This window comes from Hipposideros armiger, unplaced genomic scaffold (genome assembly GCF_001890085.2).
Source record: "Hipposideros armiger isolate ML-2016 unplaced genomic scaffold, ASM189008v1 scaffold_408, whole genome shotgun sequence".
NCBI lineage: Eukaryota > Metazoa > Chordata > Mammalia > Chiroptera > Hipposideridae > Hipposideros > Hipposideros armiger.
In genome coordinates this window covers 1195910-1215266 of record NW_017731758.1, presented here as the reverse complement: position 1 = coordinate 1215266, position 19357 = coordinate 1195910, and the positions used below count along the sequence as shown (strand labels likewise).

At 35.9% G+C, this 19357-nt stretch overlaps 1 protein-coding gene across 8 annotated transcripts in view; it reads left to right on the top strand.

The window, feature by feature from the left end:
- TPP2 (tripeptidyl peptidase 2) overlaps nt 1-19357 on the top strand; it is a 66162-nt gene that overhangs the window by 28925 nt on the left and 17880 nt on the right. For all 8 annotated transcript variants that reach the window (XM_019663878.1, XM_019663877.1, XM_019663875.1 and 5 more), the window contains exons 10-23: nt 859-958; nt 4402-4550; nt 7345-7460; nt 7988-8156; nt 8851-9008; nt 9299-9375; nt 11278-11384; nt 13596-13750; nt 15140-15256; nt 15496-15596; nt 16202-16298; nt 17080-17217; nt 18583-18827; nt 19073-19151. In XM_019663878.1, coding sequence (XP_019519423.1) covers nt 859-958; nt 4402-4550; nt 7345-7460; nt 7988-8156; nt 8851-9008; nt 9299-9375; nt 11278-11384; nt 13596-13750; nt 15140-15256; nt 15496-15596; nt 16202-16298; nt 17080-17217; nt 18583-18827; nt 19073-19151 — 1808 coding nt within the window. The remainder of the gene's footprint in view (nt 1-858; nt 959-4401; nt 4551-7344; nt 7461-7987; nt 8157-8850; nt 9009-9298; nt 9376-11277; nt 11385-13595; nt 13751-15139; nt 15257-15495; nt 15597-16201; nt 16299-17079; nt 17218-18582; nt 18828-19072; nt 19152-19357) is intronic.

Genomic DNA, 19357 nt, shown 5'->3' with positions numbered 1-19357 from the left:
AAATGAAACAAAATAGATCTGAAAGGTACCTAAAGATCAGAATTTACTACTCTACTTTAATACTCAGTGCTTTTTCATTTTCTTATGTCCATGTTCTCTGAAAATTTTAAACTAAATTTTACAAAATGATTGTAGCTTAATGTGGCAGCGTTGTTAACCTAAATCCTCTTAACTCACGCATTTTTATCCAGTCTTCTACTCTGAATATGTGTGTGTTATAAAGAAGAATTAGAAGCTGGTGGACTTGGAATCTTAATCTCTTTTGTCTGCCAATCATACATGTGCATCTTGTACATTTTCAACCACATTTATAAAATGAAAGAACCAACTTTGATCTCTATATTATATTTCAGAGCCTAACTAGACTGCATTTGCATATTTATCTGGAAGACGGTAGCATGTTATGTCTTTGTTTTTTTGCTCATTATTATAGCCTTTGTCGAGGAGTGGAGTACTGCCAAGTTTATGGGTAGAATTTTGGATACAGTGGTCATTTAAAAATGACCAGTAAGCTAATTCCCTTATTTTTCTAATGTTATATTTTATAGTTTAAAACAGATTATTCTTTTTCTTTTACATCTACACATACTTTAAGTACATTATTACGTTTAATCCACATAATAATCCTGATAGATGTTTTTTATATCCAAAAGCAAGGCATGTAGTATAATTATATAATGTATGGTACATAGTAAACTTTACTTGGTTAAGTTTTGTTTACCTTTCCATTTTATGAGAGAGAGCCGTGGCATAGGGAGATCAAGCAACTTACCCAAGTCCACACAGCCACGTGAATACTGGATTAGAATTAGGATTTATTTTTATGTCCTTTTGTTAATGGTAAAATCCATCCCACAGGTGTTGGTGCTTATGTTTCTCCTGACATGATGGTTGCTGAGTATTCTCTGAGAGAGAAATTACCTGCAAATCAATATACGTGGTCTTCTAGAGGCCCCAGGTAGGTTGATAGTAGGACTTGGGGACTATTAGAAATATTTGGTTTAACTTTACATGGTGGGCGGTGGTGGGGAGTTGGGTGGGGATTGTAGAGTTTTGGTAACTTTATCAATTGTTTCTATTAGTTTTTACTTCTCCAGCATTTTCATTTTGATTACTAGTCTCATCTCAGGCAAACTGATAATTAAAGAAGAAATAGTCATTTCATTGTTGGATGTATGACATAACTAAGCTCTGAATGTAAAGCTTAGGTCTGTGCCCCAAGTCCTTTTTTGAGGATCTAAAGAAATAAGGACTTCATTATCTTTAGAAACATAAGTCTTTTTTGCAATACTTTCGACATTTGAGCTTGGGTGAAACAAAAGCCCTAAGCTTTTGTAAAGCATCACAGTTAGAGGCCTGCATACCAGTGAACAATTTTGAGTACAATCCATAGCAGTTAAGTTCTGGTTGATAAATGAAGCTCATCTATTTTGGTTCCCTGAAGTCCTCTGAACTATATTTATCTGATTCCAGGGACTGATTATTTTTCTCAAGAGCTATATTAAGTCCTAATTTATATAATCCCTCATTATGACATCAGTGGGTACAGACATTTGCTTGAAAATAAAGCCTATTTTAATTCATCCCTTTACCTTTCTTTGGAGTTATTTTTTAAAGAGAATATATTTTGAATTCAGTTCAGCAAGTACCTTGTTGTCCACAGTAGGCAAGGCATAAATGAGCAGGTTGTGATCTGAATTCACAATTCCATTTTAGGACAATGGCATTATGTAGGTGGAAGCAATCATTTCCCTTTGAGCAGAACCCCTCAAGGAGGAAATGATATTGGAGTTGGCCTTGAAGGATGGATGGGATTTTGAGAGAGAGGAAGGGAGGTTTATATGGCAAGAATAGGATGAACCCAAAGATAAGCAGGCATTAATGTAAGGTTTGGGGAGAAATAACTAGGAGTTGGGTTTGTCTGCAGAATAAAATACATAAAGGGAATATTAGAAGGTAAGATTAGAAAAATTGGTTGAGATAAAATCAAATGTGGTAATGCTAAATTTAATCCTCTTGAGTTAAAGGCATCTTCCTAGCCTTCTCTAGGTAATTTCTTCTTTAAAAAGTAAACTTAGTAGTTTATTATAACTTATTGAAAGAAATCAGGCTGTAGATCTCCATGTGGTTCAGCAAGCTTTGCCTATATCACCACCAGAGATTGCCCTCATCAGCCTAAGTAACTGGCCTAACACTCCGCATCATTGAATCAGAGTGGCTAGGAATAAGAGGCAAAGTTGGCAAAGGTTTATGTGTTTTATATTCAGTTAATCAATGTATTGATTATTAACATGTTAATTCTCTTCTAGAATTGATTTCTAAATGTTGTTTTTATCTTACAGTCAGTATAAAACAAAGTACTAGAAAATGTTTAAAGCAGCCTTTGTCAGTCTTATTTGCCTAAAGAACATTTAAAAAATTAAGAAAACAAGTTCATGAATTATGGGGGAAGCTTGGATTAAGGAGATATGATTCACAAACCAGTTTTTCTAAGAATTGAGAGAATTTGTTTCATGTTTACTATACTATAAACATTGAATATTATTGCAAATACGTGGTTAATTATTAGACTGAGTATGAAATACAAAGTACTGACTAATGATCACTGAATGAGTATATTCTATGGTACTATTTAAAAAATTCTCTTTGTCAGGAAAGACTGTCAGACAAAGAATTTACTTGGTTTCTTGGGGTGTATTTCTTAAAGGCAGATTACTAAATGTCTACATGTTTTAAATTTATCTTATATATTGTATTTTTGAAGAAAAATATCACTAGCTTTTTTATTTTAAGGAAACATACTTATAATATTTATATAAGGTTTTTATAAGGAATATATAAGGTTTATAGTAGGAAAATTTTATTTTTTCATTTTAATAAAGTATTTTCACGTACGTTTCATGGAACCCATTTTTAGAACACCAATTAAATGCTTTACGATTAGCCACTTGAACAGACTATTGGAAAATTAATTGAGAGCAATAAGAAATAGTTAGAATTCATGACTCTTCCCAATTGTTTTTTCCATTTATTCTAATTTAAACTTGGTAGACAACAAAGATGGTGTGAAGAAGAAATTAAAAACTACCTTAAATCTCATTATCTGTGATATGTTCGGGTGACATTTTGATGAACATCCTTTTAAGTCATTCTGTGTATAAATGGGAGAGCAGGCAGTTTTGTAAACTACTTTTGTCACTCGATAATGCTGTATAAAAATCTTTACAGGTCAACAGATATTTATCTAACAATGTTTATTTTACGATACCCATTAAAAGGAGTGCCACTAGCCCATTTCAGGTGGAAGATATATGATTTGCATTGCTTTTAGCTACCTATGTAAAAATGTGAAACCAAATTGTACTAGTATTTCTAGCCAGAAATAAAAATAATTCACTCAGTTGAGGGAAGAACGGTAGAAGGGAGAGGCCAGCATCCTCTGTGGGGAATTTATGGCCACCCTTCCAGGTAGGAGGAAGTATTGTATTATTACATTATTCCTTTACTTGGAGCAGGGGGCAGAGTTTGTGTTTGGTGGTGATGCGGTGATGAATTCTACAGATTTTAGCTCATTAGACCTTACTTAGCCAAAGCCCTCAATGAGGCAGCCCTGTTGACTTAAGCTGTCTAGTATGACAGCTACTAATCACATGAGGTTAGTATGAGTTGAGATGTGCTGTGAGTGTGAGATACACACCAAATTTTAAAAAGATTTAGTACAAAAAAGAATATAAATTAACTCATTTTTTTCCTTTCAATTACATGTTAAAATTTTATTTTATATATATTGGGTTAAATATATTATTAAAATTAATTTTATGAGTGTCTTGTTAGCTTTTTTTTTTTTAAGCTGAGCCATCCTGCCGCCTATTGGCAGCTCAGCGGCTGCTCAGCTTGGGCCGGGACTCAAACTGCTGTTGCTCAGAGCTCGCACTTTTGAGTGAGCTCTTAACCAACTGAGCCACTCGGCCGGCCCCTTGTTAGCTTTTTTTAATACAGCTTTTAGAAAATTTAAAATGACATATGTGTCCCACATATTTCTATTGGACAGTGATATATTAAACTTCAGACAAAAGCAAAGCTTCTACTTATTATGGATAAGAGGAAGGTATATTCATCAAGGATTCTGAGCAGTGACGATCATTTACTTTTCCTCTATAAATATACCTGATACCTTTTACTTATAAGCCCAGATACATACACACACACACAGATTTTGTCACCTTAGACGGAAAAAAAAAATGCTGCTTAACCGGGAAATGGTTGTGCTGAGTATTTTTCCCCGTTGATTCCAATGACTGCAAATAGTCCATGGTACTGTACTGTAATTTATTTGACCAGTGGGCTTTTTATGAATGCCAGTTTCCACCACTGTAAGCACACTAATGGCTTTTCATTCAGTGCTGACGGGGCCCTTGGAGTGAGCATCAGCGCACCGGGAGGAGCCATTGCTTCTGTTCCTAACTGGACTTTGAGGGGAACTCAGCTAATGAACGGGACATCTATGTCTTCTCCCAATGCGTGTGGAGGCATCGCCCTGATACTTTCAGGTGAGCACATTGCCAATTGCTCTGTACTGTTTGGTGTTCTGCATGGTACTATTTCTAAATTTCCAGTAAAGTGATGGTGAATTTGGGGTTATTCTGCATATATTTCAATCACAACTTAATTTCTTTTTTCTTTTTTTTAAAAAGATTTTATTGGGAAATTGGGGGAGGGGAACAGTGTTGGGGAATTGGGGAAGGGGAACAGACAAGTTGCTGTCTATTTTGTTCTTCAGTCTAGTTGTGGAGGATGTCACTTCACTGGCTCATGTTGGTATTATCGTTGTGCTCTTCCCGGGTGAGGCAGATCAGTCACCGGCACTGGACGGCCACTCACAGTGGCCCTTGGCAGCTCACACCGGCTGCCGGCCACTTATGGTAGCTTACGGGAGCCCACTGTAGCCTACGCTGTCACCGGCGACTCATGGCAGCCCAGCTCCAGGTCAAGCTGTTGTTCATCATCTTAGCTGTAGAGGGCATTGTCACTGGCCCTCGTGTGGGATCCGAACCAGGGCCCTGCTGCTCGGAGCTGGCGTCCCAAGCCAACTCTTTAAAGATTTTTTTTTTATTGGGGAATTGGGGGGATGGGAACAGTGCTGGGGAATTGGGGGAAGGGGAACAGACAAGTTGCTGTCGTTTTGTTCTTCAATCTAGTTGTGGAGGATGTTGCTTCACTGGCCCAAGTTGGCCAAGCCAACTCTTAACCAACGCACCACTTGGCTGGCCCATTAATTACTTTTCTTAATGAGATAGACATGGCATTATAAAACAGATTTTATTTTTATGTTTTTGTTTTTTATTATTTTATTTATTACTTTTATTATTATTATTATTAGTTTCAGGTGTACAAAACAATGCAATAGTTATACTTTTCACCCCTCACAAAGAGACAACCCCCTTTCCCCATCCACTGCCCCCCAACCCCCAATATCATACATATCACAATTCTATTGACTCCATTCCCACACTATACTCCACATCCCGTAACTATATATGTATTAAATTATAGTTGACATATAATATTATTCAGTGACAGCTTCAGATGTACAGTGTAGTGGTCAGGCCTCTACACCACCCATGGAAGTGGTCTCCCTAACAAGACATGAGACCATCTGGCCCCCTAAAAAATATTTACAACAGTATTGATTATATTTCCCAAACTGTCTTTTCTATCCCTGAGGCAATATTGTAGTTACCAATTTATGTTGTCTCGTCCCTTCCCCTTTTCCCTCATATAAAATAGATTTTAAATGTGTCATTTTATAATTTACTTAGTCCTGGTTGTAAAATCTATAATTTATTTATAAGGTTATATAAGTAGGTGTTAAGGATTTTGACAATTTTATGTTTATATCATAAAGTTAGATAGTAGCTGTAAAAATAATTAAATAAATTGATCTTACCATATTGCAGACAGATGTTTTTGTTTTCTAAAATTCCCATGGTGAGAAAATGTGATAGAATTGGTAATATCCTGGTTCAAAGAAAAGTTTAAGGTGGAGAATAATTTATGTGATAATAAGATTTGGATGTGTATTCATTCGTTCAACAAATATACTTATTGGCTGTTAACAACTGTCAAACATTTTAGCTCTGGGGCTAAATTAGTGAACAAAACATCAAAAATATCTGTGTATATTACAGTTGAGAGAGACAGACTACAAACAAAATAGGAAATAGTTTATGTTACATGTTAGAAGTTAATGAATGTTGTTATGGAGCAAAATGAAGTGTAAAGGGAGGGAGGAATTTCTAGGGTGGTGTGGAGGGGAGGAGGCTGACAGCATAAATAAGATGGCATCAGCATCGAGTGGGACTCACAGGGTAGCCAGAATGTCATGACACTTCCACCAGAAGTCTCTCTCTTCAGCTCCGTGGACTCTCCACCCTTGTTTCTAGTCCTGGACAACCTTACCGAATATTTCAAGGCTGCTCATGCCTCTTGTCTTTGGGCATGCCGCTCGCTCTGCCTAGAATTTCTTTCTGCCATTTTTCAGTCTTGCAAATGTCTATGCATTCTAAAGATCCAACTCATGTATCGTTACTCTGATAGAGCTCCACCTGTTTTTGGAGTCTCGCGGACAAAATTGGTCACTTTCTTGATTTGCTCTTACAGCAGCATAATATTTCCTTGTTTGTTTTGCTCATTTCTTACAATATCATGTTTACATGTTTGATGAGCTCTGGAGAGGACAGGAATGCTGTATCACTCATCTTTTATCTCTAACAACAGCTGTTAATAAAGGGCTTACAGATTGGTGGCCTCCATACCCTGCCCATAGAACAGTCACTCCCAGCCTGGATGTTCCCTGTCAACACCCAGGAAGCTTTAATCCATTCTGGGTCCCTGGAATCCTGTCTCAAAGATGCTGATTTCATTGGTCTGTGATAAGGCCTCATCATCTAGATATTTTGCTTAAGTTCCCCTGTTGTTTATAAAATACAACTGGGTTGAAAACTGCTGCCAATAATCATATTGTTTGGCTAGCAGTGTTCTAAAGAAAATGTCATTCGAATGCCTTTAGGGATCTGTTTCATACATTTGCATTATCTCTGCATAGCCTGCATTCATGCCATAGCATAATAGGCATGCAGTAATTTTTATTAAATGAAGTCTTTGTGTGATGCCAGAATTTTGGTATGGCTGTTCAGTTTTAAAAAAACCAAACAATTAAAAAATGAATGTTAAAGCCCAAGGCATTAAAGCCAGAGAATGTACATGTTGTCTGTACTGGTGAGGGGAAAAAGGTTTGCGCAAGCTCTCTAACAGTTTTTTCTTGATTTTGTTTTTAAATTTTAGGTCTGAAAGCTAATAATGTTAACTACACAGTTCATTCAGTCAGAAGAGCTCTAGAGAACACTGCAGTGAAGGCTGACAATATAGAAGTATTTGCCCAAGGACATGGTATTATTCAGGTATTGTTGTTTGTGTAAAAAATGGTTCGTAAATCACTAGGAAGATAGCTTAGCTACTACTGGATAATGTTTCCTATTCCAACAATTGAGTATATCTGATTCTAGAGTATATGTTTATAGTAGTCTCTGAACTATAAACAAAGAGACTATGAAAACAAATTTTTTAGTTAAGATACATTTGTTGCAATAAGATAGAGAAATATAATAGATACAGGACACGTAAAGGGTAAAATTCAAAGCAAAGAAATAAAGGGCAAAACTTGTAAATCATAATGGCATATGGAAGAGTCCCTAACTTTGGTTACTTGAGAATAACAGTGTGAATAAAGAGAGTCAAGGGGAAGATGAGTACAGTATTTAGACCCGTAATTTATCAAAAAAGGGGAATTGTCCTTTGCATTTTAGAGAGCTAAATATAGAAACTAACTTTTTGCTTGTACTTTGCTACAAGTGAAATCAAATTGGTAACTTGCAATAAAATACATTCTTGACTTAACTTTATATTTTACGGCTTGTATTTTAATTAGGTTGATAAAGCCTATGACTACCTCGTTCAGAATACGTCATTCGCTAATAAATTAGGTTTTACTGTTACTGTTGGAAATAACCGTGGCATCTACCTCCGAGATCCTGTCCAGGTGGCTGCACCTTCAGATCATGGTGTCGGCATTGAACCTGTGTTTCCCGAAAATACTGGTAAGTAATTTAACGGACAGTGAGCTGAAGTGCTCACATGGTTTGAATGAATGGTATCATAATAGAGAAATGCTGTTAGGGCTAATGTTTACAAGAGACAACATGAATTGACAGTATTACCATTTTAAATTTTATAGATTTTAGGAAAAAGGTGATGGCATTTAGGGATCCCAATATAATGGTAGTTCAGTTAGCATCTTGACTACCAAGAAAAACAGTAGAATGGACCTTCATTGACCTTGAGTTTTATAAAACTGTGGATAATAAAACTCATTTCTTTCCCATTTTTACTACTTGTGTATGACACAGAGTTTTCCGTTGGAGAGTGGGAAGTAGAAGCATCTAAGAGACCCTCAGCTCAATGAGATGTAAACAAAATAGCCATCACTTTATATCTAGCAGCCTTTATTTCGGTCTATTGCTGCTATCCTCATGCAGTAATGAAAAATATCCACTAAAACTCCTTATTTTAAGGTTATAACAGTGTAATGTGAAAATGTGAATGGATCTCAAGTGTACAAAGTAAGGAAGATTCTGTGACTTGTATTTAAGCTGTGTTTTAGAAACCTATATCTAGTACATTGTACAACCAGCCAAACAGATTTGTTAAATTTTCTTGAGAGAAGATAGAACTTTGTAAAATGAAAGAAAAGGAAAAGCACTAATCTTCGCTTTTTGGTCTTTTTAATTCCAGAAAACTCTGAAAAAATATCCCTTCAACTTCATTTAGCTTTAACTTCAAATTCATCTTGGGTTCAGTGTCCCAGCCATTTGGAACTCATGAATCAATGTAGACACATAAATATACGTGTGGATCCCAGAGGCTTAAGAGAAGGATTACATTATACAGAGGTATTGGCGTATCTTCATTTTTGCTTTCTTTATTCTTTAAAATGTTTAAAAGACCTTTATGTGGCAGTCCTTTTTCCCATCAGTTTGAATTAGTAAAGAATTGTCCCACATGTATTTGTTTAGGCTGTGCCGCTGATTATGTGACCCATCATCAGAAAATTGATACTAATTTGTGCTTAGGATCTTTAAATTTTAGTATTAGATTAATTTAGTCTGTGAACAGATTATACGTGTTTTTTATGTTAAAAGTTTGTTAATGGATACTGAAACCTAGCATTCTTTCTTTTCAGGTGTGTGGCTATGATATCGCATCCCCTAATGCAGGTCCTCTGTTCAGAGTTCCAATCACTGCAGTTATAGCAGCAAAGTAAGTAACAAGTTAACAATAACCAACAGGTTGCTAGTGCATGTACGGTAACAGTTGACCCTTGAACAACATGGGTTTGAACTGCACACATCCACTTATATCTGGATTTGTTCAATAAGCACCTGTACTATTTTCAGCCTGTGGTTGGGAATCCACAGATGCAGAGGGCCAACTGCACTGACCTGTGCCATTTTACATTGGGGACTTAGCATCTGCAGATTCTGGTGTCCATGGGTTGCCCTGGAACCAATCCCCCTTGTCTACTGAGAGACAACTGAGCTTTGGGGGAGTCAAAAGTTAGACCCACGTTTTTGGCTGTGTGGGGGTTGGCACCCCTAACCATGTTCAAGGGTCAACTGGATATTTTTAATGGCTATTTATTGAAATAATGTGAACTTTTAAAGGATTAATAGGAAAGAACCAGATAACCAGGCTTCTCCTTGCTCAGAGCTGAAGGTGGCGCATAATGAGTCATGCTATTCCTGTTCACTGTGAGAATAAGTGATGGCATCTGTCCTCTGTCCTGCCCTGAGCTGAAACTGCATCCCGCCAGGACGCCGGTGCCATTCTCATTGCCCGATTCGGGGGACATTTTAGCCTTTATCTTGTCCAGGCCTTCTGCAATATTTGACAATATGACTTCACCCCCTTCCATCCCCACTCCATTTTCTTCCCTTGTCTTTAGGGTCACTATTTTCTCCTGGTTCTTCCACTTTTCCATTCACCTGCTACTTCCAGACTCTTTCCTTTCCAGCTTGTCTTCCACCCTGGAAACAAGAAACTCAAATATGTTCATATTGCTTCTTGTTTCAATACATTAGTGACACACCCAAGGATCAAGTTATGCTCCTTAAAATGGCAATGACCCTTCAGAATCCAGTGTTTTCTATCAGTCCATACAGCAAATTACACATTTCCACAAGGTCACCGATGCTGACACTCTGGGTTTTCTCTGGACTGGCTGCATTTGCACAGCTGATTTCTTTGCTTAGTTTCCTGTCTCAACTTAATGAGCAAGCATGTTCCTGGTCATCCCCAGATGAAAGGGAGTCCCTTCTTGCTGCTTCATGACGCTTTCTACATGCCTGTGGTACACTTTAGTGAATATGTTGTCATGTTTAATTTTTTGGCCCATTTGGGAGTCCACTGAAGACACATTGTTCCTATATGGAGCCCATTACATAGTATATACCAAATAAAACAACTTGTCTAGTAGATGAAGGACAAGGTTAGAATTATGAGAGTACTAGAAACAATGGGAAGTTCTAAGTTAACAGTTCCTGTAGAGTTAGTTGCACTGGTAAATATTAAATATGCAATACGTCTCAGCCCATAGGAAACATAGGGTGAAATTGAGATAAGAAGTGGCATACATATGGAAAATTTGCAGAACAGTTAAATTCTCAGCCATGTTTTCTAGCAGTTTAGTAGGAACTTAGACACGGTAATGTGTAAGATTCAGGAAGCAGCTGAAACATCTCCTTCAGGAAGCTTTCCCTGGTCCCTTTGTGTGAACCAAGTCCTCTTCATCTCTTTTCCCCTAATGCTTCCTGTCTACCCAGAGCACATTAATGTTAAACATCTTAGGTGGTTTGTCTGTCCGCATACAGCATAAGAAAATATTCCTTGTTGTATGTAGCTCCTAATAACAGTGGTTCGTATATAGTAGGTACTCATTATGTTTGTGACACTGACTAGAATTTGTCCTTTGCATGTACTTTAGGTTTTTATAGTGGGTAGTTATACATTTGACCTTTATGTTTCATTGACTTTTTACAAAAACGCTATGAAAGTAGTTTGTTTCTTTACTGTGTCATTATGATATGGTAGCATTTTGAAGCCACAAAAGGGGTTTTTATAAGAGCATCACTTATTTAATCATTAATTTTTATTAATTTTCAGAGTAAATGAATCATCACATTATGATCTAGCCTTTACAGATGTCCATTTTAAACCTGGTCAAATTCGAAGACATTTTATTGAGGTTCCTGAGGGTGCAACATGGGCTGGTAAGTAAAATTAAAATCTGTCTTGACCACTGACCACTTACCTTTATGTACATTCCATTTCTTCTCTGATTATGACCATATAAAGTTCATATATCTGTTAATACATGGTTTTCTCATGATAGTGCTGTATGTAGCTGGCATCCTAGATTTGCTATTATTGTAATATTAGGTTTAAAACTATTTAAAGGTCTAGTACTATTTTACTTTGGCTCATATATCTTATCACCTAGCTCATCTTAGATGTTCTAATAGTCAAGATTTTAACTTAGTGTAGAATAATGCCTATCACTAATTAGAGAAAGCTGCATTGTTGGGCCCCTTGGAGTTTTCTAACGTTAGGCTATGATGAAATGTATACACTAAACATAGTTAAAAGTAAAATCTATGGTTAATTAATACTGAATCTGAAATCTTTTTAATGGCAAATGTCAGTAGTTATAATGCCCTAATTATGATTTGTTTAAGTTGATATTGAAAATAGGGTTTTTTTTAATATTTATTTTAAAAAATTTTTTTATTATTTATTTTTATTTTTAAATTTTATTTATTTATTTATTTTTTAGCTGCGCCATCCTGCCATCTTTTGGCAGCTCAGCTGCAGCTCAGCTCGAGCCGGGACTTGAGCCGCTGTTGCTCAGAGCTCACTCTCTTGAGCAAGCTCTTAACCAACTGAGCCACTCAGCTAGCAAAAATAGTTTTGTTTTGTTTTTTAATGAGAATTTATCAGATGATCCAGAGTGGAAGTAGCTCAGTGCATTTAGCAGTCTTAGATTAGAAATGTGTAGAAATGGGTAGAGGATATGGGGAGATGTTGGTCAAAGAGTACAGATTTTAGTTTTGAGTAAAATCAAGGGATCTAATGTCCAGCATGGTGACTGTAGTTAACAAATACAATTTACTAAGAGAGTAGATTTTAAATGTTCTCACCACCCAGAAAATCAGTAACTATGTGAAGTGATGGATGTGTTAACTAATCTTATTGTGGTAAGTATTTCACAATGTATACACATATCAAATTATCGCATTGTATACTGTAAACTTACACAGTGTTATTTTCAGTTATATCTCAGGCTGGAGGTGGGGAAGTCAAAGCAAAAAAAAAAACAGAGAGAAAGTACTACAGATGATTTTTATTTCAAATAATTAGAAATATTGTTATAACGCTAAGTTTTGTATTCTTAGCAATTGATTAGACTCATAGAGCGCTGTGCCAACTTGACCTTGTGAACCAGAGAACTAAGCCTTACTTTAGGTGCCCTATATTAGAGTGGCTATTCAGTAGATAAGCTGCTGATCTTGCTTCCCAGTGATTTGGGCTTATCTCCACCTCTGCTGCAGAATAAAGCTAAGCATACCGTATTTCCCATGTATAAGACACACCCTTTTTCGAAAAATTTGGGGTCTAAAAACTGGGTGCATCTTGTACAGTGGTTGTAGATTTCAAAGCCATAGATGGAACTGAGGACGAGGCAATATATGAAGGCAGTGATTCGTCATCAGACACAGATGCGGACAAGCTAATGGTTGGGAGTTTTGACAGTGATGAGGAATTGTATGAATTTTATGATGAATAAAACTTGAGTTTAGTAACCTTATGTAATACATTTTTTTTCAAATTTCAGGCCCCAAAATTAAGGTGTGTCTTACACATGGGAGCGTCTTATTCATGGGGAAATATGGTATATAGTTCTGACAGTCATACTTTCTAGAAGCAAACAGGACATACATACACAAATCAAGAGGGAGAGACTAGGAAGTTATCGATAAAGTTGAAGAAATAGATAATAATGGAATTAAGAATGATGACAAATAGAGGTTTCTAAAATTAAAATTGTCTTTATTTTATCAGGAATTGTTTGGCTTTTGGCTAAAACAAGAGGAAAGGTTGAGCTTAGCAGAGGAGAGAGGGATTTTAAAAGGTACCTGATTAGGATAATTGTGTGTCTGCCTATGGAAAGCTTGCTGTTTCAGGGTGTTCACAGCATAGTGATTGTTCATTTTAATACTGATTTATTTTTCCGTAGCTCAATTTTTTACCCTTTAAGCTTTATTAATATTTTATTGATTCTTTGTTTTTAAGGAAATATGCATATTTTATTTGAATATATTTCATTTTTGACATATTGTTCTCTATAAAGTAGGCATCATTAAACTATTTTATATCCATTTTAAATCTTGCCAGTTTAAAATTTTGCTTCTTTTTTATTTTAGAAGTTACTGTGTGTTCATGTTCTTCTGAGGTGTCAGCCAAGTTTGTTCTTCACGCAGTACAGCTTGTGAAGCAAAGAGCATATCGAAGCCATGAATTCTATAAGTTTTGTTCCCTTCCAGAAAAAGGAACATTGACTGAAGCTTTTCCTGTCTTAGTAAGTTTTAATTAACAGTTTGAAATCCTAAAATGATTTGTTTTCATTTTTGGTGTGGGCTAAGCATAAGCATTTGAATTTAATTTTATCGTTTATATTCAGAGTTCATTGGAGCTGTATATTTTGTTAATGCTAAATAAATCAAGTAGGAAGATAGGTAGTCTAATGAGGATACTTGAGACTGAGTCCAAGGTAAACATTAATCTTTCTTTAACTCTCATAATTTAGTCAAAGAAGAGTGCTGGGGCAGGCCGAGTGGCTCAGTTGGTTAAGAGCTCGCTCAAGAGTTTGAGCTCTGAGTAACAGCGGTTCGAGTCCTGGCCTGAGCTGAGCAGCCGCTGAGTTGCCAACAGGTGGCAGGATGGCTCAGCTAAAAAAAAAAAAAAGAAATAAGAGTGCTGGTCTGACAGGTACTATTGCCATGCGTTGTGGACCCTGACTGAGACTGTTTCCTACGGTAGATTATTTCCATAATTGAGATTGTTTTCCCATCCTCCAGTAGATTATTTCCTTATTTAAGACTTTTCTACATGTCACTTATTTTATTAATGCACTGTTGTTAAGAATCCATGAGGTTAATTTGTTTTCTAGGTAAACTGCTACTGCTTGCTACCCAAATTACTTCAAATACGGCAGATTTCTATTCTTACCTGTAGTTAGAAATAATGACTAGTCTTTCCTCCATAGAAGGTGACTATACTGATGTTGTTTCTTAAACTTGCTATATTATTTTCAGTTGGTTATATGATCTCTCCTATATCTCTTATGTTTCTGACTACTTTCATTTTTGTTCATGTATGTAACAGTGTTATCATTAGTCTTTAAACTTTCTAGTGTACAGATTACCATAAAACTTAATTTAAAGCTCAGCACTAGGAACGTTTTTTGTTTCTCATTATTTTAATAGGGAGAAAGATACTAAGTGACCATAATTTCATTTCGCTTTCATTACCAGGCAGCTCTGAGCCTGAAACTCAACTGTGGCTATTGAGAATATACCTTGTAAAGCTGTAGGAACCTTACTCTTATCATTATTCTTAATTATTTTTCCTTTGGACCTAGGTTTTTGTTCCAGTTTGTTTTTACCATTATTTTATTGGATAGGTTTTCAAAAACTGCCTCAGATCTTTTATGACAAACAGTGTAGGGTTATGAGTAAATAACTATTTAAATGCCTGCACTATATCTCTGCAACTGTAATTTGCAAAATCCAAGCAGAACTGATAAAAGTTCTTTGAATTGTCTTGCTGTACAAATGGGATAAGTTTGAAAGCATAGAATTGCTTTGAAACACCTATTATTTATACTCTTTATATAATATATAATGTTAGGTAATTTAAAGGACGTTGAGAAAAAGTGTACACATTTATATTTTCTTCTTCTTTGCAGAGTGGGAAAGCAATTGAATTTTGCATTGCCCGTTGGTGGGCAAGTCTTAGTGATGTCAATATTGATTACACCATTTCTTTCCATGGGATAGTGTGTACTGCTCCTCAGTTAAACATTGTGAGTTCCATGTTTTCATTATTTTTAATGTCAGTTATTTGTATTATTGAAAAATAATCTCACTGGTTAGATTTAAACTTCAGTGGGGAAATTACCTGTGTTTCTGAAAATAACAGTCTTTGTTCATGGGTGTTTATAAACTTTGCATTAAACATTTATTTTAGGTCCAAATATTGCTTTAAAATACTGTGTATTTTCAATGAAGTTTGAGACACTAATTTGATAAATGTCTTTCATAGCATGCATCGGAAGGAATCAACCGTTTTGATGTTCAGTCCTCCTTGAAATATGAAGATCTGGCTCCCTGCATAACTTTGAAGAGCTGGGTCCAAACACTACGGTATCATTAAATGTTTTAGGGCTACACTTGTGGAGTATTGATGATGTGGAGGCAAGAGGACCTCTTACACTCTTTGAAGAGAGAGTCATTTTCTTAAATCCATCTCAATGCTGGAGATGTAAATTCGTTTTATGACACTCTAGCCTAGGAATCCTGGCAGGTGTCTGAAAGGTAGCCCCTGCAGCGGCTTCTAGCCTTAAATAATGTGCATATAAAGCCCTCAGTGTGGCACCTGGCAGGACACATCCTGTGATAAGTGAGCACCATCTGCAGTCAAAACCTGTCTGTCTTTCAACGCTATTAGCAATCATCATCCTAACATTGGTACCTGATTATGTTAAGAACTATCAGTTGACATTTGAAAATGTCTTTATTGTGAAGAGGTTACCTTTGTAATATAGCAAAATTTAAACTGTATGTATTGCTGTGGTTCAGTCAGTAAAGAATTATGTAAGTTGATTAAAATATTATAAAATATACTGAAAAGGACAGTGTTTTAGGAGTGCTCATTTATCACTTACTGTGATGTTACAGATTTTGTTGATTATAGTTTTGTTTGTCTCATTAAATGAACTTAAATCAATTATGTAATTGTCTAATTACAGCCCACTTAGTGCAAAAACAAAACCTTTAGGATCAAGAGATGTTTTGCCAAATAATCGTCAACTTTATGAGATGATCCTTACATATAACTTTCATCAAGTAAGTGTCTGTTTAATAAAGTATACCCTTACAGTGAACTGTTGTGTTTTGTTTGTGAATCATAAAATTAGAAATGGAAGGTATATTTAGTATATCTACAAAATAGAATCAAGTAATTAACTGGTTAATTTGAAGTTATTCTTTGGGAAATTATAATTTGTAATGATATAAGTACCATTCAAGTTTGAAGTCACAAATTCTAATTTGTGGTGACCTAGCCTTTGAGCCTTAGTTTTTGTAATCACTGACACCTATTCAGTGGTACCTGCCCAGTGGTCAGATGTCTGATCAGTGCCCGATGCCTACTCATTACAGTAGTAGTGGGCCTGCGCACTTTCTACGAAGCAGGCACCGGAGCAGTGAGACAAAAGAGTAACTCCTAGGTTGAAGGTAAAGGTAGCTGAGGCTAGTGTAAATGGATCAGAGAATTTGCGTAGGATCTGTAAGAATTCAGGAAAACTCATATTGAAGCATATTATGGATTTGGTTTTAATGTTCAAGAGGTGATTGATTTCAGTGAATTGTCAAATTACAATTTTATAAAGTAAAATATATATTGCTTTATTAATGAATACACATAGCTAGGTTTGTATTTTTTAAAGGTACAAAAGAGGAGTACCTTTTATTAGTGCCGAAATACTGAAAGTTCTACAGTTTTAAAATTGGCTACCACAAGAAAATATTTTAATACTTTCAATGTAAAAGTCTCATCAATAACAATATTATAAACCTACTTTAGAAATCATGTAAACCATTTAAGTAATTCTTAATTTTTTTATAGCCCAAGAGCGGGGAAGTAACGCCAAGCTGCCCACTACTTTGTGAATTATTATATGAATCAGAATTTGACAGCCAACTGTGGATTATATTTGACCAAAATAAAAGACAGATGGGTTCGGGCGATGCCTATCCACATCAGGTATAAAATTGGCAGTGATTTTTAGAATTAACAGAAGCTGTTTCCTGAACTAATGAATTCCTGATTTCTTGTTATGGTAATATCGGGTTTTTCTTTTAATGCTGTAGTTTTGCATTTAGTACTTTGACACATCACTAGAAGCTCAGTTGTCTGTTGTAGAACAGACTGGGACAGTGTAGTTTTCAGCCGTGTAGTTCAGCTGAAGTAAATTTTGGGGTAGAGGAGAGCAAGGATGACGTAGACACTGGCCAGCACAGCTTTTATTTTTGGTATTTCTCCTTTCCACTCACTGCTTCTACTCGTCTGAAGGTTGACAGCAAATCATCTGTTATTTGAGCACCTTGAAATGATCCCAGGTCTGAGCTGGATAAAGAGCACTGCAGCAGTGCCAAATGTCTTTACTTTATAGAACTTTCAAATTTATTTCTTCGTGGGATAGCTATGTATGGAGCAACTCACTGTATGCCAAGCAGTGTGCTTGGCACTGTTGTATTGAAAGAAAAAAAACTTATAATTTACAGAAAATTTATCCCTGATTGAAATATTGTTACAAAGAAATGAGGTATTTCCTATAACATTTACAATTTTGTGCTAAATAATGAAAATAACTTATGCGGGGGTTTTTTCAGTTAGTCATTCAAGGAATGATTTCCTTTTTTTCTCAAAGCAAGCCCCAGCCACACCTCTTCAGTACACACTGGGTTATGCAGTGCCATTACTTGGGTTGCTTTTAAAATCTCCTTAGAAGAATTTGCTGATGTAGAATACAGCATCCATTCTCTCGAGCAGTTAGCTAGGTGGAGCATAGTAGATTTGTATTCATGATCTCTATTGGCTCCATTTTTCCTGTGCTCAAGAAAGGGGTGTGATGTTTTGAATATAACAGAGATTACCAGTTATGTGTATACACACATGTATATATCTGTCTTAGATTAAATAGAACCTCAATTTTGCTAATTTTTGGTGTTTTAGACATGTCTCTGAGCGACCATGAACAACAACAAAAAAATCATTGCTTTTTTTCAGTCTGGAGCTTTTTTCAGACTGATTTAGCTGAGAACATGGGAGTTGCCTGTAGTTGTGGGGAAAAGGAGGGCTTGGGAGTCATACCTGCCTTTGGCTTCCTTATCCTTTACTCTGTATGTAACCTTGGACAGTTCACTTGATGTCCGTGGCCTTGCTTGCTCACCTGCACAGTGATATACACAATTGTGTGCATATCATTGTGTGTGTAGCAACTTGCACTGTACCTCACGTACTGTAAGCACTCTGTAAGTGATAACTGTTCCTGTTTATCCTCTTACAATAATTTCTGTTTACTTGGCTAAACTTTATTTTTCACAAATGTTGTTTTTTCTTTTTTAGTATTCCATGAAACTGGAGAAAGGAGATTATACAGTTCGACTACAGATTCGTCATGAGCAAATCAGTGATTTGGAACGTCTTAAAGATCTTCCATTTATTGTTTCTCATAGGTTGTCTAATACCTTGAGCTTAGATATTCACGAAAATCATAGCCTTGCACTTCTAGGAAAGAAGAAATCAAGTAATTTAACACTACCACCCAAATATAACCAGCCATTCTTTGTTACTTCCTTACCTGATGACAAGTAAGCGATAACATTGCTTCCATTTAATGCCCATCTTATACACTGTAGTCTATTGATGCTAGTTTATTATATTAGGCTAAATTTATGATATGTTGTTATTACCATTTTAGACTAAGGTTATTTCTCCCTTTGATTTTTGAAATCTTAGCTGTGGGAATTATTTCAGAATGCAGGTGTTTTGATGTTTTCCCCTAATTATCCTTGTGAAACTTGCTCATTTGTTCTTTTTCTCTTTTGAATCTTAGAATACCTAAAGGGGCAGGACCTGGATGCTACCTTTCAGGATCCTTAACATTGTCCAAAACTGAACTTGGAAAGAAAGCTGTAAGTAGTAGGTTTTTTTTTACACTGAAATTACCTGTTCAAAATGTCCATTTCTTAAAAGATGGGAATTCCACATTTCAGAATGGGTAAAAGAGAAGATCTCCTTGGCCAAAAAAAATTAATAGTTTTTTCTCAAGTTGCTAGTAAAGGTCAATTAATATTTGGTTGTATTTTAAAGTATTTAGTATTCTTTTTCCCAACGCTAA